The 27557-nt window shown below is 65.2% G+C and overlaps 1 protein-coding gene across 3 annotated transcripts; it reads right to left on the reverse strand.

The window, feature by feature from the left end:
• Positions 1–1683: 1683 nt before the first annotated feature.
• Positions 1684–27476, reverse strand: FLNA (filamin A). 3 transcript variants are annotated; one of them, XM_081792926.1, is made up of 48 exons: positions 27347–27476; positions 23799–24286; positions 20557–20805; positions 20352–20449; positions 20077–20224; positions 19461–19579; positions 19304–19381; positions 19048–19210; positions 18757–18957; positions 18112–18249; positions 17902–18025; positions 17672–17808; positions 17380–17573; positions 17117–17230; positions 16885–17028; positions 16050–16173; positions 15807–15967; positions 15626–15716; positions 15366–15535; positions 14980–15097; positions 14622–14884; positions 13796–14393; positions 13529–13702; positions 13284–13446; positions 13044–13204; positions 12784–12954; positions 12270–12393; positions 12025–12181; positions 11152–11341; positions 10973–10996; positions 8315–8562; positions 8108–8203; positions 7817–7919; positions 7590–7730; positions 7369–7497; positions 7022–7195; positions 6758–6919; positions 6461–6664; positions 6234–6386; positions 5994–6116; positions 5606–5872; positions 5320–5457; positions 5026–5141; positions 4362–4494; positions 3494–3670; positions 3092–3310; positions 2799–3002; positions 1684–2191 (listed from the first exon to the last, which is right to left on the reverse strand). In XM_081792926.1, the coding sequence occupies exons 2-48, from the start codon at positions 24169–24171 to the stop codon at positions 2004–2006; spliced, it is 7944 nt and encodes a 2647-aa protein (XP_081649052.1). In that variant the 5' UTR covers positions 24172–24286; positions 27347–27476; the 3' UTR covers positions 1684–2003. The 3 variants fall into 3 exon arrangements, with proteins under 3 accessions (XP_081649052.1, XP_081649053.1, XP_081649054.1); XM_081792927.1 differs by having other exon boundaries at positions 23799–24207; positions 27347–27460; XM_081792928.1 differs by lacking the exon at positions 10973–10996 and having other exon boundaries at positions 27347–27475.
• Between the last annotated feature and the right edge of the window lie 81 nt (positions 27477–27557).

Raw genomic sequence — 27557 nt, forward strand, 5'->3', positions numbered from 1 at the left:
GCGGTCGCCGTGTGGCGGGGACCGCTCCTCTGCTCCTGGCGCCCCGCCTGGCAGGCAAGGCCTGGGCGCTGGTGCGGGTGCGGCGGGGCTGGGCCACCATCCCCGCTGGCTCCGGGCAGGTGACCAGGCCTCCACACCCTGTGTGTGAGCCCGGTGGCGGGCCCGGGCCTTGCCCCTCCCTGTCTCCTCCTAGCACCTAGCGGCCGGGGTGTCCTGCCGGGACTCTGCCAGCGCACCGGGTCCCAGCCCGCTTGCCGCTCGTAGGATGGAGTCCCGGTGCCATGCGCCCGTCCTACCCCAGAGCCCTCTGCAGGGATGGAGCCCCAGTCCTGCTCCCTTCTGCCCCCTGCCTGGGCAGGGCCGGGTCCGTCCTGTAGCCTCCGTGCGGAGCCTTCCCCCCGGGGCTTGTTCCCCACCCCCAGGCTGGCATCTTTCGCCCTTGCTTCCCTGCGTGTGTCACAGCTGCCTGGACAGGATGTGGCACCCAGGGAGGGACAGGGGCTCCTCCTCGGCTCAGCCCAGCTCTGGAGCTGTCCTGTGGGGACCCTGGCCAGCATGCCCCGCAGAAGTGGTGGGGCCTGACTTTATTCACCTGCGTGCGGCCTGCCTTGAGAGGGCGGTGTCGCCCGGGACTGGCCACCGGGCGCCTAGGGTGGCAGGGCCGCCGCCAGTTTCCAGAACAGAGGAGGTAGTGCGACTTTTCTGCAGTTCAGGGAGTGTCTGTTCTCACTCTATTTTGCCGATCGTGTCTGCCGCCTGCACAGCTGGCCACATCCCGGTTCTCTCCTCCCTTCCTGGCTGCAGTTCTTTTTTTATCAGACAGTATCAGAACTGTGCCCTCTGCTCTGGGCTTCTGCTGTTCCCGGACGTGCTTCCAGACAGCACGGCCAGCAAGCCTGGAGTGGCCAGTAAGGGGAGGCCTGCAAGGTGAGGCTTGGCTGGGTTTAGAACCCTTCCCTGCATGTGAGGGGCAAGGCTGACTTCGGGGGGGGGGGTGGCTATGAGTGGCACGTGGGTGACCGTGTTTTGTAGGTGGCGGCAAAACAAGGACTTGAAGCGAGGCACCCATTTTTTTTTTTTTTAAGAGCGGGAGACTGTGGTGTGGGACGTGGCGAGCGATGGCAGGGAGGCAGTGCAGGAGTTAAGCGTGGGGCTCCGAGCTCCCCGCGAGGCCGCCTGGGGCAGGGAACCAGCACACTGCAGCCAGTCTGCCTCTCCTTGATCGGGGCCACCGAGTGGCCTCGAGATCCCTTGGGACAGAGGTCCTCATGACCAGTCCCTCATCCAGGGGGATGGTGACGCAAGAAGCCTGGGAGATGGCCAGGGGCTGCTGTGATTTCAAGGCCTGTCTATCTGGTCCCGACATCCAGTACTTTGCCTCCTGTAGTCTGGTCATGGCCTGGCTTTCCCTTAGGACAGTCTCTGTTCCTGGTGCGGCCCCAGGCAAAGTACACCAGCGTCACATCCCTTTCTGGGGGTGGGACACGTCTCTCACCTGACCTTGGTCTGAACCCAGGGAGGCAGAGAAGACTTGCCAGTGGGCCTCTTACAGTTGGGGGCGGGGCACGGGTCCAGGAAAGCGGGAGCCCCTGGGTGCTAGGCCTGGAGCTCTAGCAACTTGTGGGCCTGCGCCCACACTTCGATCATCCCGCAGGCACCCTTGCAAGAAAGCCAGAACCAGCCTCAGGAGAATGGAAGCAGAACTTTATTCTTCTTGGCTAGGGAAGAGAACTAGCGGGTGGTCGTGCATAGTACCCCCCCACCCCTCCCAGAACCAAAGAAGACAGGCGGAACCACCAAAGGGCTACCTCTGCTCGCCTCTCTCCTTTGCCCATGTGGAGGCAGGTGAGTGCAACGCAGGGAGGGGTGGCTGCAGTGATGGGGCGGCCAGGGCCGGCCGGGGCTCCGGGGCCAAGGAGACCAGGGGGGGCTGCTCAGGTTGGGGGGATGGGCGTGGGAGCACTTCTCATCCTGGGAGTTGCCAGCTGGCACAGGCACAGAGCTCAGGGTACCAGGACACGGTAGGGGCTGCCTGGGATGTGCTCGTCACCCCACTTGACCACCAGCGTGTACTCTCCCTTGTCCTTGAGCAGGTAAGAGACGCTGTAGAGCCGGCTGCCCACATGCTTCACCAGGATTTCCTCGCACGGTGTCCGGGGGCCATGCACCCCTACCAGCAGCATGTTGTTGCCTGGTAGAGAAGGGGCCTCAGTTCCAGACCCCAAGTCTCTCCCTCCTACTGAGAATCCCCCGAGCCCTCTTTCTGTCTTGGTATCCTGCCCCCACCACCCTGTTGTGTTCAGGGGTGACGGCCCTTCCTAAAGAGCGGCCAGCACAGGAGACCCAGCTCCTCCCCAGGCAGCTTCCCAAAGGGTAAAAATGATGGCGGGGAGGCGCAGATGGGAAGTGGCTTCAGAAGTGACAACCACGCCCTGGGGGCGCCTGATGGCTCGGTGGGTGAAGCGGCCCACTTCGGCTCAGGTCACGATCTCGCAGTTTGTGGGTTTGAGCCTTGCGTCGGGCTCTGTGCCGACAGCTCGGAGCCTGGAGCCTGCTTCGCATTCTGTGTCTCCCTCCCTCTCTGCCCCTCCCCAACTCATGCTCCGTCTCTGTCTCTCAAAAATACGTGTTAAAAAACAAAAACAAAAACAAAAAAAGAAGTGACAACCATGCCCTTGAAGGCACTCCCACCCCATCCACCCCCTTCTTCCCATGTTCCCAGGCACTGGTCATCCCATCTCATCTCTGGCCTCGTCTTTCTGGAGGGCAGGGGTGATGGCCGGGGCCGGGGCACCCACCTGCTTTGCTACAGTCCACCGTGAAGCTGCTCTTTTGGCCCGCGTACGCCTTGCTCAGCCCCAGGCCCTTGGCCAGCACCTTGCTGGCGTCAGTGGAACCTGCGCCTGGGGCCCCGTGCTGGGGGGCACTGGCAGTCTTCGTCAGGGAGTCCACGAACACTGACGATGTCTCATGGAGGCTGTGATTGCTGACAAGACGGGGACCTGCGGGGCGGTGGGGGGGGGGCGGCGCTAAGAGGTAGCCAGAGTGCCAGGCGTTGCGTTGGGCACCGGCAGTCTGCTGCCAGGCTTACCTGTGACTTTGGCCTTGAAGGGGCTGCCCCCGATGTGGTAGGGGCCGCCGTACTTGATGGAGATGAGGTAGCTGCCAGGTGCCATGGGGGTGTAGGTGACCCGGTAGCCCTCAGGGCACTCTTGGCAGTCCATCTTCACCTTGGAGGGCCCATCGATGGTTACGGACAGGGCGCCGGCTCCCGCGTTGCTCGTGTTCACGACGAACTCAGCTGGGCTCCCTGGGGTTGGCGGGGGGCAGTGAGGAAGAGCTGGCCCAGCCTGCTTCCCCATCCCCCCACTCCCAGCCCCCCAGCCCCCCAGCGTAGCTTCATCACCTCTGCACCTCCTCTTGTCACTGACAGCTTGGAGGAGGGGGCCTAGCAGCCGTGTCCACACAGCGGAAACCGCATCCACTGACCTACCTGTGACACCACCTTCCAGGCCGGCTCCGTAGGCAGACACCAGGCCCGGGTCCCCTCCGTGCCCAGGCTCCCCAACTCGGATCTTGAAGGGGCTTCCAGGAATGTGGGTGCCGTTGAACTTGACGTCAATCAGGTAGACACCGTTCTCCCGTGGGATAAAGCGCACGGCATACTTATCTGAGGGACAGAAGGGCATGCTGAGGGCCTGACATCCCTCCCCGAAAACCAAGCAGGTGGCATCTGTGAAGAGGTTCCCTCGCCCACCAGTCCAGGAGGTCCACGTGGTCCACTCCGCTGCTTCTGGGGACCACACCGGGCACCCACACCCCATGGCACAGGCCTCCCCAAACCGGAGGACTGAAGCGGTAAACGCCCAAGCAGCCTGCTGTCGGTGCTCACTTGGACGGAAATCTACAGGCAAAGCACTTGCCTCTCTGCCTCCGGAAAAAGGTTACCAGAGATGCCAGCCCCTGCCTGTTACCAGGGCACGGAGGTCATGGGGCTGTGCAGGGGCACGACTAGCTGTGGGACTGGCGACATTGGCTGCCTCGGGCCTGTCTGCAGGTGCCAGCCCCGTGGCTAGACTTCGGGTCTCTCCCTCAGGAGACCGCATCATATTGCCTGCAGAAGGCGTTCTCCTTCCTAGAAGCTGCGGCTTCCAAGCAGACCCGCCGCCCCCCCCAGGGCTGGGGTCGTGAGCAGGGGAGGGGCTGCCCGGCTGGGAGAGCCCCAGCGCTTGGGCCCTGCTTGCAGAATCTGTACCTTCCTTCTGTACTCTCAGTCTGCTTCCAGCCAGCTGGGCAGGCCCGCTGCTCCCAGCAGGGCCAGGGAAGATGGGTGGGTGGCCCGGGCAGGGACAGGGCCTCACCTTGGTCGATCTCTGTGACATAGCACTCCTCCAGGGCTCCCGAGGGGCTGTGCACCTTAGCATCGATCGCCCCCTTGGCCCCGTTCAGGCTGACTGCAAAAGAGGCTGGCTGGTTGACCTTTAGCCCTGACTCCTGGAAGCACAGCAGATGTGGTTAGACAGGGTGGCTGGGGTGCAGGAGAGCAGGGTCCCAGCGGCGGGAGGCCCACGGGGGTTACACTTACCCATCTGGCGTCCGATTTGGTTTAAAGAGGGAGAGCCACTGATTCTTGAGGGGCAGTAAGCTACAGGCACACGCCCCCGCCCCCAGACCCACACTCTGCAGTCACACAGCCAGGCGGCAGGAATGGAGGGTAGCCCTGCCCTGTGGGCAGCACTGGGCCCTGGCAGGCTGTCCCTCTTTAAACCTCAGCCCTGGTGCTCAACGGGCACAGGCTTCTGTTCAAAGCCTTTAGACCTGAGACACGAGAAAAACTCCACACAGTGGGCAGGGGTGTTTCCTGCCGACCCCAAGCGTGGGCTGCGCCCGGCCAGAGCAGAGGCCCGGTGCCCTGAGCTGGGCTGGGCGGGTCACTCGACACGGGGCCAAGTCCTGCTCTGTGCGACGGCTCTGGTCTGGCCGGGCCCAGGAGCCCCAGGCAGGCGGTTTCTCTCGGTGCCTCACCTGAAGACTAGAAACAGTAAGGCGGCGGGCATCGCCAGACGGAGAAGCCACAGGTACTACGAAGGGGCTGTCAGGGATGTGCTCCTCGTTGAACTTGACTGAGACCTCGTAGTCACCTGGGCAGGAAGAGAGCACAGAGGGCGTGCTGGGAGGCCCCCACTTGCCACAAACAGCCTGGGTGGCCCTGGGACCTCAGAGGGGAGGGCGGGAGCCAGGTGGAGCCATCCGCTCAGACCCAGACCGACACCCACACCCCGATGCCGCCTCCCGTGGCCCTGGGCACGCCCTCAGCACCTGGCTCCTGGACCACATAGGCCACGCCGCAGGAGCCGTCCTTGCGGTCCTCGAAGGAGATCTCGGCCTTGCTGGGGCCCTCGACAGCAATGGCCAGGCCCCCGGCGCCAGCTTCCCTGGTCCAGATGCTAAATTCGGCTGTAGAAAGAGCAGTGTGTCCTCACAGAGGGCTGCTATCCTGGCCTCAGTCCCCTCCGAGCATGGCTGACGTGCTGCTAGCTACTTCCTCAACCCCACCCCCCGCCCCAGCCCAGAAGAGCAAAAGCCTGGCAGGAAGCAGGCATACCTGGCACTCCGGCTTCAGCCCTCTCCAGGCCAGGGCCTCCAGCGCGGACCTTATGTGCTCCCCCTTCCCCCAGGGGCCCCACGGTGAACTGGAAGGGGCTCCCGGGCACGTGCTGGCCCTTGTACTTGACGCTAACTGTGTGCATGCCCATCTCGGCAGGCACAAAGCGGATGCAATAGGTGTGGTTCTCCCCTTCCACGATCTCGGCCTCATGGCTCTTGCCTGATGGGCTGGTCACCTGGGCTGTCATGTCCTGGATGCTAATTTCTGCAGGTGGGGGACAACGTGGTGAGCAAGAATCCCGGGCCCCACCCTTCTGCTCGGGGCCCCGTGGGGCTGGTACCCAGGACTCCCCAAGGCCCCCTCCCTGGCTCCCTAGGGCTCCTACCAGGGATCTTCAGGCTGAGGTCGCAGTGACTGCCGACATTGGCCACCGAGGGGGCCCGTCGCCGGCGTGTGATGCTCTCTTTCACCCGGCCCTCTCCTGTTACCTTCACAGAGAAGGGGCTGCCTGCAGGAAGAGAGCACAGCCCGTGCACCACGCAGGTTACGTTTCTGCCGACAGGCTGTGGTGCGTGGCAGGGAGGGTGGCCCTGTCACAGGGGCAACGTGTGCATGCCCCACTCACCAGGCACATGCTGGTCAGCGAACTTGATGTTGATGATGTAGTTTCCGGGCTCTGTGGGGCAGTAGGTGACCCTGCACGTGCCATCCTCCAGGTCCTCTGTGTTGATGTCCACCTTGCTGGGGCCCTCGATGGACAGGCTAAGTCCGCCGTAGCCTGGGAAGCGACAGCCCTGAGCCAGGGGGCCGAGCACGGGGGTCCCCCCCAGCTGGTAGGTGGCCACCACCTACCTGCATCACGGGTGTCGATGATAAACTCTGCAGGCTCAAAGGTGTGGCCCTCGTGGAGGCCCTGGCCTGAGACCCGCACACGGCTGGCATCCCCGATCTCCGACTGGCTGATCACCACTGGGATGGGGCTGCTTGCCACGTGCTGGCCATTCTTCTTCACGTGCACCAGGTGCTCCCCCGTCTCCTTGGGCACGAATGAGATCCCTGGGCACAGGGCAGGGCCGTCAGCCAGGGGAAGGCGGGCCCTCCCCTCGCGGCCTCCCCCTTCCCAGGAGGCCCTGCCCTTCCACCTCTTACCCACGTGGCCATTGCGCAGTCGCTTCAGGAGACAGGGCTCCTCCCGGCCCGAGGGTGGCACTACCGTGGCTGTCAGCAGGCTGAGGTCCGTCTCGGAGATATTGATGGGGATGTCGGCGGCGGAGCCCACCTTCAGGTGGGACATGCGCATCGAGTCGTCGCCTGCCAGGGGACAGTCGCTGCATGTCCAGGTGCGGGGGGGGGGGGAGAGGGTGCCCGCCCCGCCGTTTGCCTGCTTTTGTCACTGCTCCCAGTGCCACATACCTGTGACCCTGGCGGTGAAGGGGCTGCCCGGGATGTGCTGCTCGTTGTACTTGACCAGGATGCTGTAGTCCCCGGGCAGCACGGGAAGGTAGGAGACGCTGCACGTGCCATCCTGGTTGTCGGTGCAGCTGATCTCTGCTTTGGATGGGCCCTCGATGGCCAGGGACAGGCCCCCTACGGAGAGTCGTGGGTGAGGATGGGAACCACGCCGGGGCCCCCGCACTGATGGCACAGAGCCCCGACAGGCAGAGGTCGGGGTGGCAGGTGCGGAGCCCCACTTAGGGAGCGTCTCCGCTGGATGACGGCGTCCCACGGCACAACGTGAGGCTAAGACCGGAGCGGCTCACCCTCTCCCGCATCCTTGGTGTTAACGGTGAAGACCGCGGGCTTGTTCACCACTCCGTGGCTGAGGCCAGGCCCATAGGCGGTGACATGGCCGCAGTTGACATAGTCCACGTAGAACTGCAGGGGGCTTCCTGAGGCAGGAAAAGGGGCCAGGTGGACTGGGGCTCTGTGCCACCTCCCCAGGCTCCTCCCAGGGCGCTGGCAGTACAGTGTGGGGGCGCACCTGGGATGTGCATGTTATCGTAGCGGATGTCCATCTCGTGCAGGCCTGCTTCGCTGGGTGCATAGCGCACGGTCACAGTGCCGTCCTTGTTGTCAGTGATGGCTGGCTGCGCCACCTTGCCGGAGGGCATCCGCACCTCCCCTGCAGGCCAACGGGGCCAGGGTCAGGGCAGCCACTGGCAAACCCAAGCCTCTGTGGCTCCCGAGCCCCTTCCTGCTCCCACTCACCAGTGATCTCGCCTTTCTTGATGGTGAAGGGGATGACGAGGTCGAAGGGCCTCAGGCTGGTCACATCCAGCCCATTGACACCCATTAAGGGTCTCTCTGGGGCCTGTAGTGGAGACAGAGGGCCCAAGTGAGGCGCTGTAGGATGGGTGGGCCTACGAGGAAGTCCCAACGGAAGGATCTGGAGGTCCCTCCTCACACGTGGCAGGAGGGGGCCTCATGGGATACCCAGCTGGCCAGCCCCACATGTCCCCTAGGGCCGGGAGAGCCAGAATGAGGCACGCGAGGTCATACCCAGGTCTGCTGGCCACCCTGGGGATAGGTATACGGTGGGGCCAGCTGCTGAGGCCGAAGTGGAGGCTGTGCTGTGGGCTGGTCCCCAGCTAGAGCCTGCAGAGCATCACAGAAGAGTTGGTGAGTCTACTGTCGTAGAGATGGCCCAGGGGGAGGGACAGGCCAGGCTCCCTCCGCCCAGACCCCTCAGCCCCGGCCCCTCCTGACCGTCACTTGGAAAGGGCTGTTGGGCACGTGCTCGCCACCAAAGCGCACGCAGATGACATATTTGCCCGGCTGGGGGGCCGTGTAGAAGATGTCAAAGGTGCCGTCCTCGTTCTCTACCACGTCCACATCTACCTCCGAGCCGTCGGGTGTGCACACAGTACAAGTCACCTTGCCTTTGCCTGCTGCCTTGGTGTCGACGGTGATCACCGTCTCCTCCCCAATCTGGATGGTGGGGCCAATGCCAGCACCTGGTGGGGCGGGGTGGGTCCCCAGAGGGGGGCCGGCGCGTGAGCTTGGCACCTGAGCTGCTCCCGTCTGCCTGCCACCCGCCCAGGCCTCTCATTGCCACCACCAAGCGCAGCCAGGCCTCCCGCCCCCACCCCCCAAGCTGGGGCGGTGAGTGGTTTCTCAGAAGGCAGGAAAGGTTCCCCTGAGCCGCCTCAAGCCCGGGGACCCTGTCTTGGGGATAGCTCCACATGGGAAAGGCCTGACAGGTGGCGCACAGGTGTCTCGGAGGAAGGAAGGGCCTGGAGACCCAGGAGGCCACCGCCACCGTCAGGGCACAAGCATTTGCTGCCACCTTCCCGGCCAACTGGGCCTCAGCCGGTGCAGTGGACCGACACCAGTGCCCCGGCCGGGCCCACGGCCGCCTTCGTCCCTGCAGCCCGGCCCTGGATCCCAGCGCTGTGTGCAGATGCGGTGAGGCAGGGTCCTGCTGCAGCGTGGGGGCGTGTGACTCTCGCCTCCCGCCCCCCAGGCCTGAAGGTGAAACTGGGCTTTCCTGACGACTGAGAACACTCGCTCGACCAGAGGCTCGTGGTGAGGGGTGGCCAGTGCGGCCCGGCACAGGCAGGGAGCCGGGAGCGAGGAAGCAGGGAGCAGCAGGGTTGGCCCCCAAGCGGCACAGCACAGCACAGCAGGCAGTGGCGGCATCCGGGGGGGGGGGGGGGGTGGCGAGGAAGGGGGGGGGAGAGGCACAGCACAGCAGGCAGTGGCGACAGGGGTGGGGGGGACGGGAGGCCCAAGCCGCAGCCACCGCCACTACGTTGCAAGGGCAGAGCAGCTGAGCAGCCTCTAGGGCCCCAGAGTGCCCGAGGAGAGGGGAGGGGCAGTGACGTTATGATCTGGGCTCAGCCGTGAAGGCCTGGGGCGGGGGGGGGGGGGGCTGTGGGCTGCGAGGGCCGGCGGTGAGTGTGCTTCCTGCAGCCCGGCCCCTGCGGGGAAGCAGCCGGGAGCACCGGACCCACTCGAGGGCTAAGCTGAAGGGGTCCCCCTGGCCGGCCTGCCACTGAGCTTCCCTGCTAGGTGAGGGCTCCCACCGGGCCAGGCTCCCTGCCGGCCTTGCACGGCTCTCTCAGGCTGTAGACCCGGCCGCCTGCTGCCCACCCTGCCCTGGGAGGCCTCACCTCACACCCACACCCGCTCTCCGCAGCTCGTCATCTGGACCCGCCATCTAGCTAGCGGCTTCAGCCCCGACCCCACAGGTCCCCCCAGTTCCCCACCTTCCCCGCTCAGCGCCTAGCCCATCCACAGGTCCTGGCTGCCCCGTCCTCCAACTGCACTTGCCACGTTCGCTCCCCACTTAAGCCGCATCGCCACCAACCTGGCCCAGGCCGCCACTCTGACCAATCCAGAAGTGACTCTGGCTCCCCTACGGGGCTCTCTGCCTCCATTCTGCACACAGTGGCCAGATAAACTGAAACCACTCCCTCAGCCAAGTCTTGGCCCTGTCCCTCTCCCCGGCCCTAGGCATACATGCCTGTCACCTCAGATCCTAGAACTGTTCTACCTACCAAGCCACCGAGCCCTTGCCCCAAGACCCTAGCCACCCTCTGAATCTTGTCCTGGCTACCTCACCCAAGCTCCAGGCCAGGAGCGTCTGGAGGCTTCCACGTAACTGGCACCTCTCACTGGAGTCCCTGGTGTCCCTGGCTGGCGCTAGAGCTCCCCTCCCATGCCCAAGCAGGAGAATCTCTATGCCTGGTTGGGCAGTATCTGAATAACGTCACTGCTGGGTAGGGGGCAAGGGGAGGGAAGGAGGTGGGGAGGGCGGGCAGGCCACCGAGTGCACTTTGGGGCTCTGAGGCTGGGCTGGGCCCAGCCATGCTGCCCGCCCAAGCAGTCGACGCTGGTGCTATTGCACTACCAGCCCATCCCACCCACTCATGCAGCCTGGACCTCCCCCGGCCTGGGACACGAGGCCCCCGGGAGAGGGGGATGCGGGGTCTGTGGATCCGGCCAGGGCCGGGGACTCCCACCGGTAAGGGGAGACCCCTTGTCCCCTTAGCCCACGCAGGAGCCCTTGACACGGAAGGAAGAAGTGAGAAGGAAGGGCCTGCTGCCCGCCCCCAGGGCTTCCCCAGGGTGCCGTGATCCCCAGACCCCGGAGCCCCCAGTGGGGTGCCTCTCAGGATGCACCTCACCCCCAAGCTCTCAGCTGCAACCCGACATCTCAGATGGGGAAACGGAGGCCCAGAGAGAGGGAGGGCCGGAGCGCTCGTGCTCTGTCTGGAGGCCCCTCTGGACACTAACCCTCCAGCTCCCCCTCTGTCCCTGCCGAGAGCTGCAGCTGGACCCCGCCCTGGGAGTCAGCACGGAAGAGGAAGGAAGCTGCCCTCTGGGCAGGAGGGGCATCGGGGCCCCCGGCAAGCAGCTTACCTAGCCCGTGACCTCCGATTGACACTGAGGTGAGAGGGCAGAGAGCAAGGAGAAAGGTCAGGTGAGTCACTCAGGGGGGCGGCCCCCACTCCCACACGCCGCCCCAAGCAGCGAGCCCTTGCACACAGGCACACCCAAGCCCCGTGCCGAGCGTCGCGGCCGCCGGCAGGCTGGCTCACCTGTGACTGTGCACTTGCTGGCATCTCCGGTGGGCACGGCCCGGACGCGATACGGGGAGAAGGGGATCTCGTCACCACCGTACTTGATGAGGATGGTGTAGCGGCCGGTCACATCCGGCACATAGGCCACGGTGTACGTGCCGTCCTGGTTGTCTTGGATGTGCGTCTTCTTGGGCTTGCCCTCGGGGTCCTGCGCCGCAGAGCACAGGGGAGGTGGTTGGCCCGAGCCCAGCCAGGCCCAGGATTACCTCGGACCCTCTCAAAGGAGCAGGCATCAAGCCCCGCCGCTGCAGGGACAGCCTCCGAAGTCACTCGACCGCCACGGCCCAAAACGACTGCCCGCACCCGGCACTGCGGCACTGCCCTTTACTTTGGCGTGGCCAAGGTACGCGAGGGATGTCCCAAATGCCCAGCACACCCCCAGGTGACGACACGTACGGCAGGGAGCTCGGTGCCCGTCCTGCTTTATCCCCGTGACCACCTCTTGGCTCCCATCCCCCGCCCCAGGGCCTGCCCTGGCACTAGGAACAGCTCCCCCGAGAGCTCTCAGGGTCCCGTTCTGACCCCTGACCCACGAGAAGGTCACAGGTGGGCAAGCCCAGGCACTAAGGGCTTCAGTCACGTGCTCGAAGTCAGCAGTGAGCAAGCGTGTGCCCGGGAAGCCCGTGCCTGCCACCGCCATCCTAGAGGCAGGGGGCCTGGCCTGGCCGGCACGGCTCCAGGGGAGACCGTAGACCCAGACCGGTCCATCTACCCTAGTCTCCTGCCCTACGCTGCACAGCCCTCTGGCCTCAGCCCCCTCCTCCCTGGCCGCCTCTGTGCCTGGAGCTGTAATCCAGCAGGGCCACACAGCGTCCCAGGTGGCCGGCTCACCGTGATCTGGACAGCCAGCAGGCCCTCTCCTGCATCCTTTGCATCGATGGTGAACTCCACAGGGAGGCTGGCGGGCACGCCAGTCGTATTGAGCCCGGGGCCGCTGGCCTTCACCTTGCTGGCATCGTGCGTAGGCAGCACCTTGACCTTGAAGGGGCTGTCGGGCCGGGGTGTCGTGAGTGGTCAGAAAGGCTCTTGGTGCTCAGCCAGGCACCTTCCCCCAGGCAGCAGGCCCTGCTTCCTACCTGCGGGGCACCTCCTCCTCCCCGTACATCACGGAGATGCTGTAGGGCCCCTCCCGGCTGGGCACGTAGTTTACGGTCTGGGTGCCGTCCGCATTGTCCACGACGTCCACAGGCTCCACCAGGCCTGTTTCCAGGCCCAGAAAGAGACTCAGCCCGTCTCCTGGGCCCCCAGCCCTACCACACCGGAGCAGCCAGGCTTGGCGGTGCACCCAGCCCCCACCCCGGGCCTAGGCCGTGCTTCGCCCTCACCTGCCCATCCCTGGGGATGGCCCTGAGCCCCCCGAGACGCCGGACACTGATCTGCGTGCCATCTTGGGCCCTTGCCTGCCCTCCCTGCTGCCACATCTGCTCGGTGGCCAAGTCCTGTCTGTCAGACCTCCTTCTGGGCCTCTGCCCCCGGGGCACTGGCTTCACTGTCACGTGAGACTCCTCCGTGAACTACTCGCATACTGACTTCTCCGCACTGGGCCTCTGGTCTCCCTCCCCACTCGCCCCCAGGCATAAGAACACTCACCTTTGGGCCCCTGCACTTTGACCTGCAGTGGGGCCACGCCGGCCTTGCTCGTGTCTACCTGGAAGGACTGAGGGAGGTTGGCGCGGACCATGCCGGGGCTCAGGCCAGGCCCGGAGCACTTGACCTTGGATGCGTCCGTCACGTCATGCACAGGGACCTTGAAGGGACTGCCTGGGGAGTGAGGAAGGAGGACAGCTGTGTGAGAGAGTCGAGGGCCAGCGGGCAGTCCCAGCACAGCCCTAGCGAACTCGCGTGCTTACCTGGTACTTGGTGGCCACCATAGGTGACGTTAAGGCTGTAGGTGCCAGCCTCGTAGGGGATGTATTCGACCGAACAGCTGCCATCCTTGTTGTCCATGCAGGACATCTTGGCCTCGGAGGGGCCCTCTACGGCCAGGCCCAGGCCACCAGTGCCGGCTCCCCTGGTGCAAACAGACAGCCCATTACGTCCTGGGGTCCCGGGGTCCCTCACAGCCCCAGCCCTCCCGGGCGCTTGCTCACCTAGTCTCCACGGTGAACTTGTTGGGTTTGTTGGTTGTGCCGCTTTGGATACCTGGCCCATGGACACGCACCCGGGAAGGGTCACAGCCCTCGGTCACAGGCACCTGGAAGGGGCTGCTTGGCACGGGGCTGCCGTCATAGGTCACGTCCACAGAATGGAGTCCTGGAGGAGGGCAGGCTGGGTCAGGAGGAGCCCAGGCCACCGGATCTCTGAGCCACCGTCCCCTGGGAGCCCCGGCGCGTACCCTCCTCGTAAGGCGTGTACTCCACTTTGTACGTGCCGTCACCACAGTCCTGCACGTACGTCTCGGTCAGGTTGCCTGAGGGGTTGGCCACGCGGGCCTTGACGTGCGGCCCTCCGGTCTGCGTCAGAGCGCGGGCATCCACGCTGAACTCGGTGGTAGCCTCTCGGAAGACACCTGCAGGGGCAGGCATGGGGAGGAAGCGTGGGGCTCCAGGGACCCTGGGGGCACCGGCCTCCCCCCGCCCCATGATCCTCGGTGGGGCCTCACCTTGGCCCTCGATCCCAGGCCCGTAGCACTGGACGCCCGAAGTGTCCACCGCGGGCTCTACCTGTAGCTTGCTGGGGAAGTTGGGCACGGGCTGGCCACCATACTTGATAGTGACGGTGTAGGCCCCGGGGCAAAGCGGGATGTAGGTGATGGTGTGGGTACCGTCGCCGTGGTCCTGGATGTGCACCTCGGCGGGCAGCCCTGCCTCAGAGCGGATCTCGATGGTCAGCTCTGCGCTGCCCGCGCTCGAGCAGTCCACGTGGAACTGGCCCGCCTCACCGGCGGTGGCCCGCTCCAACCCGGGGCCTGAGCATTTGACTTTGGACGCGTCGAAGCAGGGGACCACGTGAGCCTTGAAGGGGGAGCCAGGGATGTGGGTGTCAGCAAAAAGGATGTTGATGTTGTAGTCCCCGGGTTCGGTGGGCACATAGGACACGGAGCATGTGCCGTCTCCGTTGTCTAGGCACTCGAGCTGGGCCTCGCAGGGGCCCTCCACCGTCAGGCCCAGGCCACCCATGCCAGCACCCTTGGTGTCGATAGTGAAGCGGGCGGGGGAGCCTGCGCTGCCCCCCTGCAGGCCCGGCCCAAACGCCTTCACCTGAGGGAAGAGGGGCACGTCAGGAGCCGAACCCATACCACCTCCCTGGCCTTTGACCCGAGACCCCCCAGCCTGACCTTACATCTACCTTCGTTCGTTCTGGCTACCCTCCCCCACCAGCTAGGGGCACCAGCAGGCCTAGGCAGGGCCACTGGTCCTAAGGACAAAACTGGGGAAGGGGGAGGGTGAGCCTGGAGGAGAGGGGGTGGGCTCCCAAACCCCAATTACCTTGCTAGGCTTGGTGGGGGGCAGGGCTTCCAGAGGAAAGGGGCTGCCGGGCACAGGCACACCGTCATAAGTCACCTCGACCTCATAGGGCCCCTCCTCTCGGGGCACAAAGCGCACCACACTGTTGTCAGCCCCTAGGCCTGGCTCCACCTTGCAGGGCACTACGGTGCCTGAGGGGCCTGTGATCTTGGATGCCACTTTGCCTTGGCCACCAGCGCCCTTCGATTTGACTGTGAATTCCTGATCTTTGCCAACGTCCACCTCTGTTGAGATGACCAAAGGAGGGAGAGAACTGTGGCATCCAGCCCACGTGCCCCTGGGCACCCTCACTGATTGTGACAGAGCCCCAACTACTTACTCTCTCCCAGGCCAGACACCTTGATCTTGCTGAGGTCTAGGCTTGGAGACACTCCCACCGAGAAGGGGCTCTTGGGGATGGGATCCCCTCCGTAAGTGACATTGATGCCGACTGGACCCTGGAAACAGTGCAGAGAGGCAGGGTAAGGAGTGAGGATCCTGGTCACCCCGGCCCGTGCCTTCCCCACTTGGGCATGGAGGGAGCGTGAGAGAAACGCTGGCTTCGCTCCCCCGCCCCCAGCCTTCCACGCTGGCTCTCTCCCGGGTAGGAATCAAGAGTGGGTAGGAAGCACTCGGGAGCAGCCCAGCTAGCCCACTGACGAGGAGGCCCACGGGCTCGGTGCGGGTAGTTGAGGAACGCGGCTGTTGGGAAGTCAAGGCAGCTACCTGCTGCACGGGAGTGTACTTGACCGTGTAGGTGTTGTCATGGTGGTCGACGATGTCCACATCACGCGCCGCATCCCCCTTGGCCAGTCCTGAGAACTGGACGTCCAGCTTGCCTTTGCCAGCAGCTTTGGCATTGACCGTGAAGTGGGTGGGTTTGCCAAGCTCAACACCTGAGGAAACGTGGCAGCCATGTAGGGGCCCCTTGCCCCAAGCCTCCCCGTGGGCCCCCGACTTCCCCACGGGGTGCTGCTCATTCTCACCAGTGCGACTGAGGCCAGGGCCCTCAGCCTTCACCTTGCTGGCATCGTGGGAGGGCTCCACCTTGACCCGGATGGGGCTGGTGGGTGTGGCCTGCAGGGGGTGGGAGGAGACAGGCTCAGAGGAGAGCAGCACCCCAACACTCAGCAAGCAGTGTTAGGGGCTGGGAGGAGCAGCACCCACCTGGTCGGCAAAGAGGACCATGATGGTATAGCTACCGGCCCCGCGCGGTGTATACTTCACCGTGAAGGTGTCATTGTCATTACGGATGATGTCGAAGTCAATGTCGGCCTCAGTGGGGCCCACCACGCCAGGAGCACACTTGATGCCGATGCTGACATCACCTGCGGTGGTGGTGGGAGCAGAGGCTGGGATCGCGTAGGGACACCTCACCCCCGCGCCCACCCGCTCGGGGCAGGGCCTTACCCTGGCCGGCCTCTGTGCAATCCACAGTGAAGTACGTTGGCTCATGAGCCTTGAGCCCGGTCTTGGCTACTCCGGGGCCATACACCTTGACCTTGTTTGGGTGGCTACCGGCTCCCACGTTCACCTGCAGGGCACAGAGGCAAGTGCAATGGCATGACCGGCCTGGGGGAGAGGCCGGCCTTTTTCACTCACTGCCGACAAGCACACGAAATGTGAGCATGAAGTGACTATCTGATGCCGCGATGCCACCTTTAGGTGTCTGTGTATCGGGAGGAAGGAGACGACTCGTCCCCATGAACACTCATCCTCGAATGTTCACGGTGGCACTATTCGCAACAGCCAAAAGGCACAGAACCCCCGAATGTCCATCAACAAAGAGATAGGCAACGTGTGGTCTGTCCACACACTGGCACGTTATTCAGCCCTAAAAGGGCGGCAGGTGCTGATTCACGAGAGGATGTGGGTGAACCGTAACGAGAGCGTGATGCTGAGTGAAAGTGGCGAGGAACACGAGGCCCCATACCAGATGGTGCATCTATAGCAAACGTCTAGGACGGGCAAACCCACACAGCCAGGAAGATCGGTGGTTATTTAGGGCTGGGGGAGGGGGAGTTGGAGGGTAGGGGGGTTTCTTTCGGGGATGATGAAGATGCGCTCTGCTTTGATTGTAACCGCAGCTGCCTAACTCTGGAGGTACTCAAAACCACCGAGCTGCACACTTGAGATGGGGGAACTGCGTGGCTGTCATCTGACACAGGTGGAGGACAGAAGGGAAGCAGGTGCCCCGGGGAGACGGGCTGCCGGCCCACTGGAGGCCCCGGGAAGGCCGGCTCACCCGGAAGGGGCTGTTAGGGACGTTCACGCCTCCCCAGGACACCACGGCCGTGTGCTTCACAGGCTTCCTGGGCACATAGGAGCAGCTGTAAGTGCCGTTGCCGTTGTCCTTGACCGACGCCTCCACGGGGCATCCCTCGTTGTCCTGGAAAGCGGGCAGGGACAAGCAGCCTGCCGATCAGCCCGGGCACCTGGCCACCCCACCCCACCCCCACCACGGGTGGGCACCCCACCTGGACTTGGATCCGGAGAGGGGCCTTCCCGCCATGCTTGGCATCCACCGTGAACTCGGCCGGCTTATTGACGGCCACACCCGTCTTCTCCAACCCAGGCCCTCGCGCCTTCACCTGATGAGAGGCCACCCAGGTCTCAGGCCACCAAGGACCCAGAGTGGCAGGAACACACCCCTGGGGATACCAGCCCGGCCACGCCTCCCAAGGCCCCACGCAGAGGCAGAAGGGGGCCGAGACCCAGGCCAGCAGCGCGCGCCCCTCACCCTATCTGGGTGGAAGTCCTGGGGCGCCTCACGGATGTCGGCCATGAAGGGGCTGAGGCGGATGTCCTCACTGTTGCACAGCACGTGCACTGCATACTCGCCAGCCTCCTGGGGCCAGTAGCGCACATCACAGGAGCCGTCGCCCTTGTCGTCGCATTCAATCTTGGCCTGCGACGGGCCCTCCACCGAGAAGCCTGAGGACAGCCGCCGGTCCCATCAGCACCCTGGAACCCGGTCGGGTGGCCTCACCGCCCTCCGCCCCGAGGTGCCCACATCACAGCCTCCAACCTACCCAAGGTGCCGACGTCGTCCCCGATGGCCTCCACCACAAAGTCTGCTGACTTGCCGACGACACCCCCTTCCAGCCCAGGGCCCCAGGCCCGCACCTTCTGATTGCCACACTCCGTGCCCACCTTCACCTCGAAGGGACTGTGAAAAGAGAGCCACGCAGGGCAGCACTGAGGGCCCAGCAGGGAGAAAAGCGTGCTGCCTGGGCTCTGAGGGCTCTGCCCGGGGCCTCACCTGCGCCCAATGTTCTGGCCGCCCCACGTGATGGTGACAGTGTAGGTGCCGGGGACCATGGGGTAATACTCGAAGCCATAAACGCCGTCCCCCAGGTCCTTCTGCTTCACACGCTCCTCGCCCTCTGCCCAAGACAAGGGAGGGCCTCAGGCCTGGCCAGCAGCAGCCCCGGGGTCTGCCGCTGCCCATCCCAGCCGTGGCCCAACTTACTGGGACCCTTCACGGTGACCTTCAGCTCCCCACTGCCCGCGCCCTTCGTGTACACCTTGAAGTCCGCGGTCTCTTTCACCCGCACACCCTTGGGCTGCAGGCCCCGGCCGACAGCACGGCAGGCACCCGGGTTACAGGCTGTGGGTACAGGGCCGGCTAAGCCACTGGGAGCGGGCCGTGGGCGACCCCGCCCCCCGCCCCCCGCACAGGGCTGGGGGTCCCTCAGAACTTGGTCCCACGGGATGGCGAGGGACATGCAAGAAAGAACTGCAAGGGACCGTGACCCCAGGACCTGCGGGCCAGGCCTCCTCCCAGCTCCTCAACACCAGCACCCCGCCCCCCACCCAGCCCACCCCCTCCCAGAGGAAGACAGATCCAAGTACCGTTGACCCTGTGGGCAGAGCAGAGAGCAGCAGGTTTCTAAACAGCTGGAGCGAGCTCTTCTGAAGGTGAAAGCGTGGAGAGAGAGCCGGAGAAGGAGGAGGAAGGGCCCCAGTAGGGGACGACAGAGAGCCCAGACAGTGGAAGCATAGAGACCCAGGGGGCCGGGGCCGGGGCCACACGGAGACTCGCCCTAGCTACCCCCTCCTGAGGGAGGCCCAGTCTACAGCGCCCCGCTCGGGGGGGCGGCTGGGACCGGCCTACCTTGGCCAACAGTGACAGTGTAGGGGCTGCGAGGGATCGGCACGCCGGCAAAAGTGACGTGCACCATGTGGACGCCCTCCATGGTGGGCTGGTAGCTGCAGCGGTATGTGCTGTCGCCCCGGGCCTCCAGCTGGGGCTCCACGGCGCCCTTCTGTCCCGTGGGGTCCTGGATCACAACGTCCACCTCACCCGTGCCAGCTCCTGCCACGAGGCACCGGCTCAGGCCCGGGCCGTTCCGGGACCCCGGCAGCTCCCGCCTCAGACCTGCCAGCCTCAGCAAAACCCCCTCACCTGCCGTGAAGATCTCAAAGTAGGTGGTCTTGTTGGCAATGTTGCCACTGGGCTCCAGGCCGGGGCCCTGGGCAGTCACTTTGCTGGCATCACCCTGGGACTTGTCCACATACACCTCGAAGGGACTCTTGGCGATATGCTGGCCGGCAAAGAGCACGGTGACCTGTCCCCAGGAGGGGCAGACCGTGAGGGGCGAGCTCTGGGCCTGCCGGCCGCCGCCTCCACCCCCCCGCCTCCCCTGGGGCTGAGGGCTCACCTTGTGAGTCCCGGTCACCTCGGGGACGTACCAGACAGAGAAGGTACGGTTCTTGTCATTATTGGCTGTCACCTTTGCCTGTAGCAGGAAGGAGCACATGAGCCATGCTCGGAACGGGGGCACCGCCGAGCCCACCGCCATCCGCCGGGACCCCTACCTCCTCCTGGTGGCCAGCCGGGTCCTCCACATACACCAGCACCTCTCCCTGGCCGGCGCTTCTAGTCTCCACCGTGAATTCTGCCCGCTTCTTCACCATGTTGCCCGTGGGCTCGATGCCTGCCGGGCAGGGTCAGGGAGCCGGGAGCCGGCCGTCAGGGCCGCCGCCACGCCCCTGCATCCCTCCCCTGCCATTCCCCCCTCTCCCCATCAGGCGGGCTCCGAACTGGGTGAATCGATTCCATGTGAATCCTGGCCCAGCACACAGCCTGCCCTCGTGCCCCCGCTGCATTCTTGCCGTGGGCTGGGCCCGGGTCTGTTTCCTAGTACCCTCACTCGGTCGGCCTGGGCCCTAGTTCCCATGTTTCGCCCTGGCTGGCTTATCTCTGTTTACAGGAGAGCGGCTGGGTCCTCCCTCCTGAACACGCTCCACCTTGCGCTGGTGACTCGGGGACTTCTAGCCAAGTGGCCAGTCCTGAGCAGCCCTGGCCCACTTCTTGGATTCTGAGGGGGCGCTTGAGAACCTAGCCGCCACGTAAGCAAAGAGTTCCCAAGACCTCCAGGTCCCGCGAGAACGAGGTAAGCACTCAGAGCATCCCTGCCCCCCCCCTCCTCACCTGGCCCGTAGGCGCGGGCTTTCTTTGGGTTTAGTTTGGGCCGCAGCGGAGCCCCTGGCTTCAGCTTGGCCTTGGGGAACTGGGACAGGTAGGTCATGACGGAGTGCTCGTCTACATTGGGATCCACGATCTCCTCGGGCGTGATCACCTAGCACAGACGGAAGACAGAAACCACGTGACCTCCAAGCCTCAGGCTCCCGGGAAGCCACACGGCTGGGCTGCCCGCTGGGACCGCACCCCCTGGACGGCCTGCACGCGGCCGGGCGGGGGCGTACCTGAGGGATGCCCAGCCAGTCATCGGCCTGCTGCATGGCCTCCCTCGCGTTGTTCACGGGCTTGCTGGCGTCCCAGGAGTCCCAGTCAGGACACAGGCCTGCGGCGCAAGGAAGGCTGGGAGGAGAGGGGAGGGACCCGCGGGCCCCCCGACGAGGGCGCTGCCCGCCACCTCAGCCCCCTGCCCCGCACCCCCTCGCCCCTCACCTGGGGCACAGCTGTCGACGAGGGCGCCCAGGGCCCTGCCGCTCTGCCAGTCCCGGCTAAAGTTGGTGATGGGCAGCTGTGGCAGCTTGTTCTGAATCCAGCCCAGGAGCCGCTGCTTGGGGGTCTGCTTCTTGGCTTCCTCATCCTCCTCCTCATCCCACATGGGCATAGAGATGGAGTAGTGCAGGATCAGGGTCCAGATGAGGCCTAAGATCAGCTTCAGGTTCCCGTCCACGATGGCCTTGCTGTCTGTGAGGAAAGCGAGTGGCCACACTGAGCACGTAGGCGGCCGAGCTCGAGCGTCCCAGAGCACGCGCACACAGGGCACCGGGCGCTCACAGGTGGCGCAGGGGGAGCGGGGGGGGACGGGAGAGCCCTCCTGAGGGCATGGGGTGTGGGTTGTGCCCTCTGCCCAGGGTCCCTGTGCGGGGTGGAGACGAGAGAGACCTCTGGGGACGGACGGGGTGACACCCGCTGACACGTGGTGCCGATACAGTGCAATGAAGGGTGTTGCTGGGGGCCCAGAGGCAGCCCCGACGATGGACCCAGGCTGCAGACAGGGCCCGGGGTGGTGGTGGGGGGGGTGGCGGCTCCGGAAGAGCCCTTCTCCTGAAGGTGCTTTGCAGCTGCCTGCCTCCAGGGTCCCCAAGGAATCGGGCAGGGGGAGCAGCCTGGCCCCGGTGGGCCTAGATGCGAGAGAGCCCCTGAGCTGACCCTGGCACTGGCTGCGGACTGGGGCTGCGGCTGAGGAAGAGGAAATCTGGCCGGCGGGACAGTTGAGAAAGAAAACCATTGCCTCAGGATGACTGGGTGGGCCGAGGGCCACGCAGGACAGGGGAAGTGGAGGCGTTGGGCAAGGACCCTTTGTATGGAGGATGTGGGCCCTACCCCCACTTCCTCAGTGCCTCCCACCCCCCCACAGACCCAAACTGGGAGCAGGCCCAGGGTGGGGAGTGCGGAGGACACAAGAGCCAGTGCTTGGGTTGCGTGGCCCTGACTCACTGAGACCCAGCAGCTGGCCTGCCACCCAGGGTGATGGCCAGGACACATGCCAGGGAGCCCCTTCACCCAGTCTGAGGAGAAGAGCAGAGCTAGCCAGCCTGGGTGGGGCAGCCAGGGCCCCGCTTGGGAGCATGGGTGGGGTCCCTGACTCCTGCTGCCTCAGCAGAGCTCGCCGGCGGCCGCCTGCCCTCTTCACCACCTAACGGGGCCCTGGGCCTCAGGGGGGTGGCTGCCAAACTCACCACAGGGGAAGCGGTTAGGGCGGGCACCCGGCACCCCGTCACCCCAGCAACCCCTCCAGGCTCTGGGCCCCACCCAAGGCACTTCTGGGTCTCAGCTTCCTCAGGGGTGGGGCCCTGAAAAGGGGAGGGCTCCGGGAGCCACCGGAGTCCTGCACCCCCATCAAAATCAGGAGAAAATACTTGTGTGATGAGTCAACTGGAGGGTGGGAAGAAGGAGATGGACGCCACCAAAAGGGCCATCAGTGGCAGGCAGCCTCGAGGACCGGCCAAGCCACTCAGCGAAGCAGCCTCTCTGCTCCCAGACTGAGGCGTCCTAGTTCTGCACCCCTGCCTTGTTCTGTGCCCAGACAGCAAGGGGACGTGGTGGAGGAAGGGCTTCTGGCTGCGGGTGAATGGAAGGTTCAGAGAAGACCAAAGGCACAGGCCTAGCCAGGGCTTCCCAGCAGGCCCCCACCTCAAGTCCTGCTGTGACTTAGGAGAGGACACATCAGGCCAAGCTCATCAGCCTCAGTCGTTGGGCTGGGCCCTCCCCTCGATCATCAGTAGGAGGCGGGCCTAAGCCCTCCTCCATCCCCCTCACAAAAGAGGGAGGGAAGAACCAGGGCCCGGGGTTGGGAGACAGCCCGGTTGGATGGCCCCGCCCCATCCCACCCCCTTTCCCCAGCCCCGGGGCTAGCCTGCCCCCTCCCTCCCCTAATCACTGCTGCTTTCCAACATTTTTTTGCCTTATATGGCAAAGCTCTGGGAACTAGGCCTGCTCCAGCCAGCTCACAAGAGGAGGAGAAGAAGGGAGGAGGGAGGAGGAGACCCCCCCCAGACAGCTGGGGTGTGGCCTGCCTCCCCACATCCGGTTGCCCCCCCCCACCCAAGGCTCAGAGATGACTCAGCTTGGCTAGACTGAGGCTGGGACTGAGGGGTGGGCCTCATCCCCGACTGGCATTCCAAAGAAAGAGGTGGGGCCCTGGAGACCTGCCCTCGGAGTGGTTGGGGGCATCTGAGTCTCCGTCACTCAGACTGAGGCTCAGCAAGGACCGTGCCGTAGGGACAACTAGAAGAACTGTAAAGAAAAGAAAGTTTTCCTTCTCTCTCGGCAACACGCTACCCCCCCAGTGACCCACCAGTTCCGGTGCCTGTCTCTGAGCAGCCCCCATCTTGAGAAGAACCTGGGATGCCGCAGTAGGTCCGGTCAATGCCAGCCTCACCAGCCTCACCCGTCCAGTGACACGGACACTAGGTTGGCGGTGAGCCCAGTGCACGCTGGAGTACCTCCCAGCCAACTCCTGCATTCTAGATGCAGAAAAGCAAGTCCTACATGGAAGCAAGAGTTTGGCCCAAGCTCAACGGTAACTTGGAGTTGAAGTAGACTACAAACCAGCTCCCTTCGCCAGCCGACTCATCTCACGTGCCCTTTGGCTAGCTATCGTCCTCTGTGGCCCCGAGTTCCCCGAGGGGAGATCTAAACTGGGGGTTGGGACCATCTCCAATAGAAGGACCCATCTCCCAAGGCCAAAAGGAGCCAAGAGCCCTAGACAATGGGACCCGCGAGCTCCAAGACCCTGTTTAGGAACTACAGGAGCGCGGGAGGCCAGAGGACCCTTCCCAAACTGCCGAAGGGGAGGTGGTGGAGAGCCTGAGACTCCCCCTCCTCAGGGATGGGGCACTGGGCGCAGGGCCAGAGCCTGGCCAGTGCCCGCCTTCCGCAGGCTCTCTCCCACCGCGGGCTCGGTGGCGGGGGCGCGGCCTGCGGAGGATGTGAGCTCAGCCTGGGCGCGGGCCAGCCGGGGTGCGGCGGGCGGGGGCGCGTAGCGGTCTGCATGCCTGGCCGGCCTGCCAGCGCGCCTTTGTTCTCGAGGCCTGCGCGCTGGAGCCCGGCGGCCGGGGGGCAGCGCCGCGGCTTGGCGGGGGTGGCTGGGAGGGGTTGGCCCGGGAGAGAGGGGAGGACGCGTGGAGCCCCCGCCCTCGACCTCCCGGTGCCACAGGGGCGACCCGCGCCCTCACCGATGGACACGAGCTTGATGCTCTCGCGGTCCAGGAACTCGAGCGCCACCGACACGTTCTCCAGCTGCATCTGGCGGAAGGTGGGCCTCTGGTTGTGCTTGCGGTGCATCTTCTTCTGGCTGAGCACCTCCAGCAGTGCGATGAGCCGCAGCCCATCGCTCAGGTCCGTCTGCAGGTTGGCGATGCGCTTGCTCACGCACTTGAGGTGCTCGTTGCACCAGCGCGTGAACGTGTTCTGCTGGATCTTCTTCCACGGCGCGTCCTCCGCCAGGTCCTTCTCGGTGGCTGGCATCTCGGCGTCCCGCGTGTCGGTACCGCCGCCCGGAGCCGCGCCTGCCGCGCTCTGGCCCGCCCGGGAGTGGGAGCTACTCATTTTGAGGCGCGAGGAGCCGAGGGGCGGTGCTGCAGCCTAGGCGAGGGGACGGCCCTTTAATTAAAGTCGCAGGCACCTCGGCACACGCAGGGCGAGGCGGACAGCGGAGATTGTGCTGCGGAGAGAGCGAGCCCTTTAAATGCGGGAGGGGGGCGGGTTCCGTAGGGGCGGAGCCACAGCGGGGCGGGGCCCCGGGGTGGGGCTTCGGGCCGCACCCTCCCCGCCCCGCCCCGCCCGTCGGAATGCCCCCTTCAGCCCCCAGTCCCGTCAGTTCGGACCCGACACCGAGGCTCCGGGGAGGGTCTTTGGGCCCCGAAGGGGGCAAGGACGCGCCCTCGCCTCATGGCCTCGCACCAGCGCTGCAGGAAACGCTACAGCAAGGAACGGGTGAACAGCGTCTGGCGCCGTACCACTTGGCCGCCAGCGGGCACGCCATACAAGGGACTTTCTTTCCCCAAGTCCCCTGCGGGGGGCGGGGGGTTGTTGGATGAGGTGAAGTGGGGTGGGGTGACTCCTTCTCCCCGAGTCACCTGGACTCCGTCCCGTCCCCGCAGCCCCCGCAGCCCCCCGGCCCCCTCCCTACTCGGGACTCCCGCGCCTGGGGTTCCCCGGACGCCCCTGCAGCAGCAGGAAGGGACCCGATCCTAAGAGCGAGCCCTTGGAGACCGCGCGTCCCAGGCCCGGCGCTGCTGCCAGAGCTTCACGCCCGTGCCCCACGCCAGGGAAGCGGCCGCGCCACAACCCCTGTGCCTGGCCCGCCTTCCCGCTCTACGCGGTCCTGGCCCGCGCACCTGCGCCCGCCGTCCCGCCGGTCCCCACCGCCTCCCTCCCTCCCCACTCCACTCGGGAGGAAATGGGGCACTGGGCCAGGAGGCCGCCGGCACTCCAGGAGCAAGCAGCCTTGCAAGGGACTGGGCGTGCCAATGGGCACTGGCAGAGGGCCGAGTGAGGCGCGCAGACGGCGAGTGTACGTCTGACCCACCATGCCATCCACCTGGGGCGCTGGGGGTTTGCTCTCCTCTTGCAATGCCCGCCGCCCCCCCCCCCCCGGTCGCCCCAGGAGGCAGCCTGGCAGGGGGCGGGGGGGGGGGGTCGGGGCACCTTCCAGACCCAGAGGGCCTGCTCACGAGTTCCAATAAGGCTTGGCAGGCTCTGAGTACTTGGATCTGGGTGGGCCTCAGCCCCGTAGCAGCACAGGGGCGGGGGGGGGGGGGGGGGCAAAGACAGGGATCCAGGGTCCTGATGTGGGCGAAGCATGGAGGGCTGCAAGGGCAATGGGCAGCTATTCAGTCAAGATCACTTTTCTGGTCGATTGGTCTGGAGACAGTGGGAAGGCTGCCGTGGAGAGACAGAGACCACCAAAGGAACAGAGGCCAGAGGTCTTCTGGGGACCCTCGCTGCCACCCTCTTCAGTCTAGAGTAGCCAGCCTACCAGGACTCCTCCCAGGCCTGTGCGCCTCCCCTCTGCAACCTGTTCCCTTCCTTATGTCTTCTCTTAAGAAAGCCATGCCTCTTCCTCCTGCGTGGTTGTGAGACTGAACTGCACACTAGCAGGGTTTAAGTTACCTCCTAAAGACCAGTGCAGGAGGAGGCCCTGGGTCAGCCAGCAGGTCGTGCCCAAATATGGTTGACTGAAGTAGCCCCGGGGGTCTGTGTTACCCGCGGTGGGGCTGCAGTCCCAGGCAGCATGTCCCCCGCCCTCTGGCACGCTCCCTGCGGGGCTGCCTGTCACCCTATTGCGCTCCTCCCTCTCCCGACCGCTTTCAAACACGCTTGCACAAAACTCCACGAAATGGTGTCTGGGACCTGGGCTGGGAGTGGCAGTGACAGCTGTAAAGAGGGAACCCATATGGACCCCTCCCTACCAGGCCCCGTCAGGACGATGTGAGATGTGACCTGGTCTGTCCCCATGCCCCACTGGAAAAGCAAGTTCCTAAGGACAGAATGACGGGAAATCACTGGATTTTCTCTCCACTAAGTGCCATCCCACTGGGTCATCTGTGTTCATTCTGTAATCTTCAGAGACCAGGCAAACTAAGTCAGCACAATTGAGCGGTAGTCAGCCCCAGCAGAAAGGGGAACAGAAGCTGGGTATCCAGGCTTCCAGCCCTAAGCTTTCCCGGTTTGGGGGAGACCAGGGAGGTGGGTGTAGAGGGTTCTTGTCCTCAGGAAACACAGTATCGCCACCAGATGGCGCCCCATCTCCAAGCCCCCAGATCGGGCAGCCCTCGGAAGCCAAAATCCAGCTCTTTCATATTTTCCCTTATTTGGAGTAGATTCTTGGACGTTAGACACACCCCGCCCCCACCCCACCCCCGGCCCTCAGACCCCAGGCCAGGCCCTCCCACATGGGCGCTTCGGCTGGGGCGCAAAGCTGCAGGGTGGCCCGGTGAGAAGAGACCTGGGCTGGAAAGGCAAGTCCAGGTGCCGCAGGTGTGGACACTCACTTCCTGAGCTCCCACCTTGACCGCTGGCCTGGAGCACGTGCAGGTGGACCTGCCAGGGGACTTCACCTACTTTTCCTGGACCCAGCTGGCACAGGAATCTGGGGATGCTGCTGCTCACATCCTGACTGGCGCTGAACATCCAGCTCAGAGCCAACCTGGGATAGGGCCCAGCCGGGGAATCTGGCCCGTAGGAGGAGCCCCTGCTGCCTGTGCCTGGCCACACCCCTGCCCCAGCCCCCACGGAGCGTAGCTGCCCCGGAACCAGCTCCCCCGTGCCGGAGGCAGCTGGTGCCCTGAGGACTGGTGCCAGCGACGACCCCACTATTACCTTCCCCGGGGGTCATACTGGCTGCGAAGCGTCCTTCTAGGTGACCACTCGGTCTCAGCCCATACAATCTCCTGCTCTCGGGAGCCTTTCTTTCCCAGCAATGCAGTGGTTAGCTCATGGGCACCCGCTTAGCCCGTATCCTGCCAAACACTCAGACACCATCTCTCCGAGGGACCTCTATGGCCCAGGGCGCCCACACTCCTGGGCACCAGCACGCATTCCCGGGTAAACTAGGGAGGGCAGCTCCTGGGCACCGCATTCCCAGGTTCACTCCCAGCTGCGCCTGGCTCCGGCGCGGTGCGGGCCGGCGCCCGCGTTCTTGGCGCCTCTCCGCCCTCCTTCGCCACCCCCGTTCCCGGTCCGCGAGCTGCGCGGTGACCGTCTCGCGCGGAGGCCTCACCTGCTGTCGCCGCGGGCGGCCCGCGACGGCGGGGGTGGCGCCGGGGTCGCCTTCGCGCCCGCGCCGGGAGCCTCGGGGTTCCGCTGGCGTCCGCTGCGCGCCGCGCGCCTCCACGCGAATGGGCCGCCGCTGCCCGCCTTCTTGTTGGCCGCACCCCCGCCCCGCGCCCGCCCCGCGCCCGCCCCGCGCCCGCCCCGCGCCCGGCCCGGCG

The sequence above is a fragment of the Panthera onca genome, chromosome X (genome assembly GCF_046562875.1).
Source record: "Panthera onca isolate mPanOnc1 chromosome X, mPanOnc1 haplotype 2, whole genome shotgun sequence".
NCBI classification, from domain to species: domain Eukaryota; kingdom Metazoa; phylum Chordata; class Mammalia; order Carnivora; family Felidae; genus Panthera; species Panthera onca.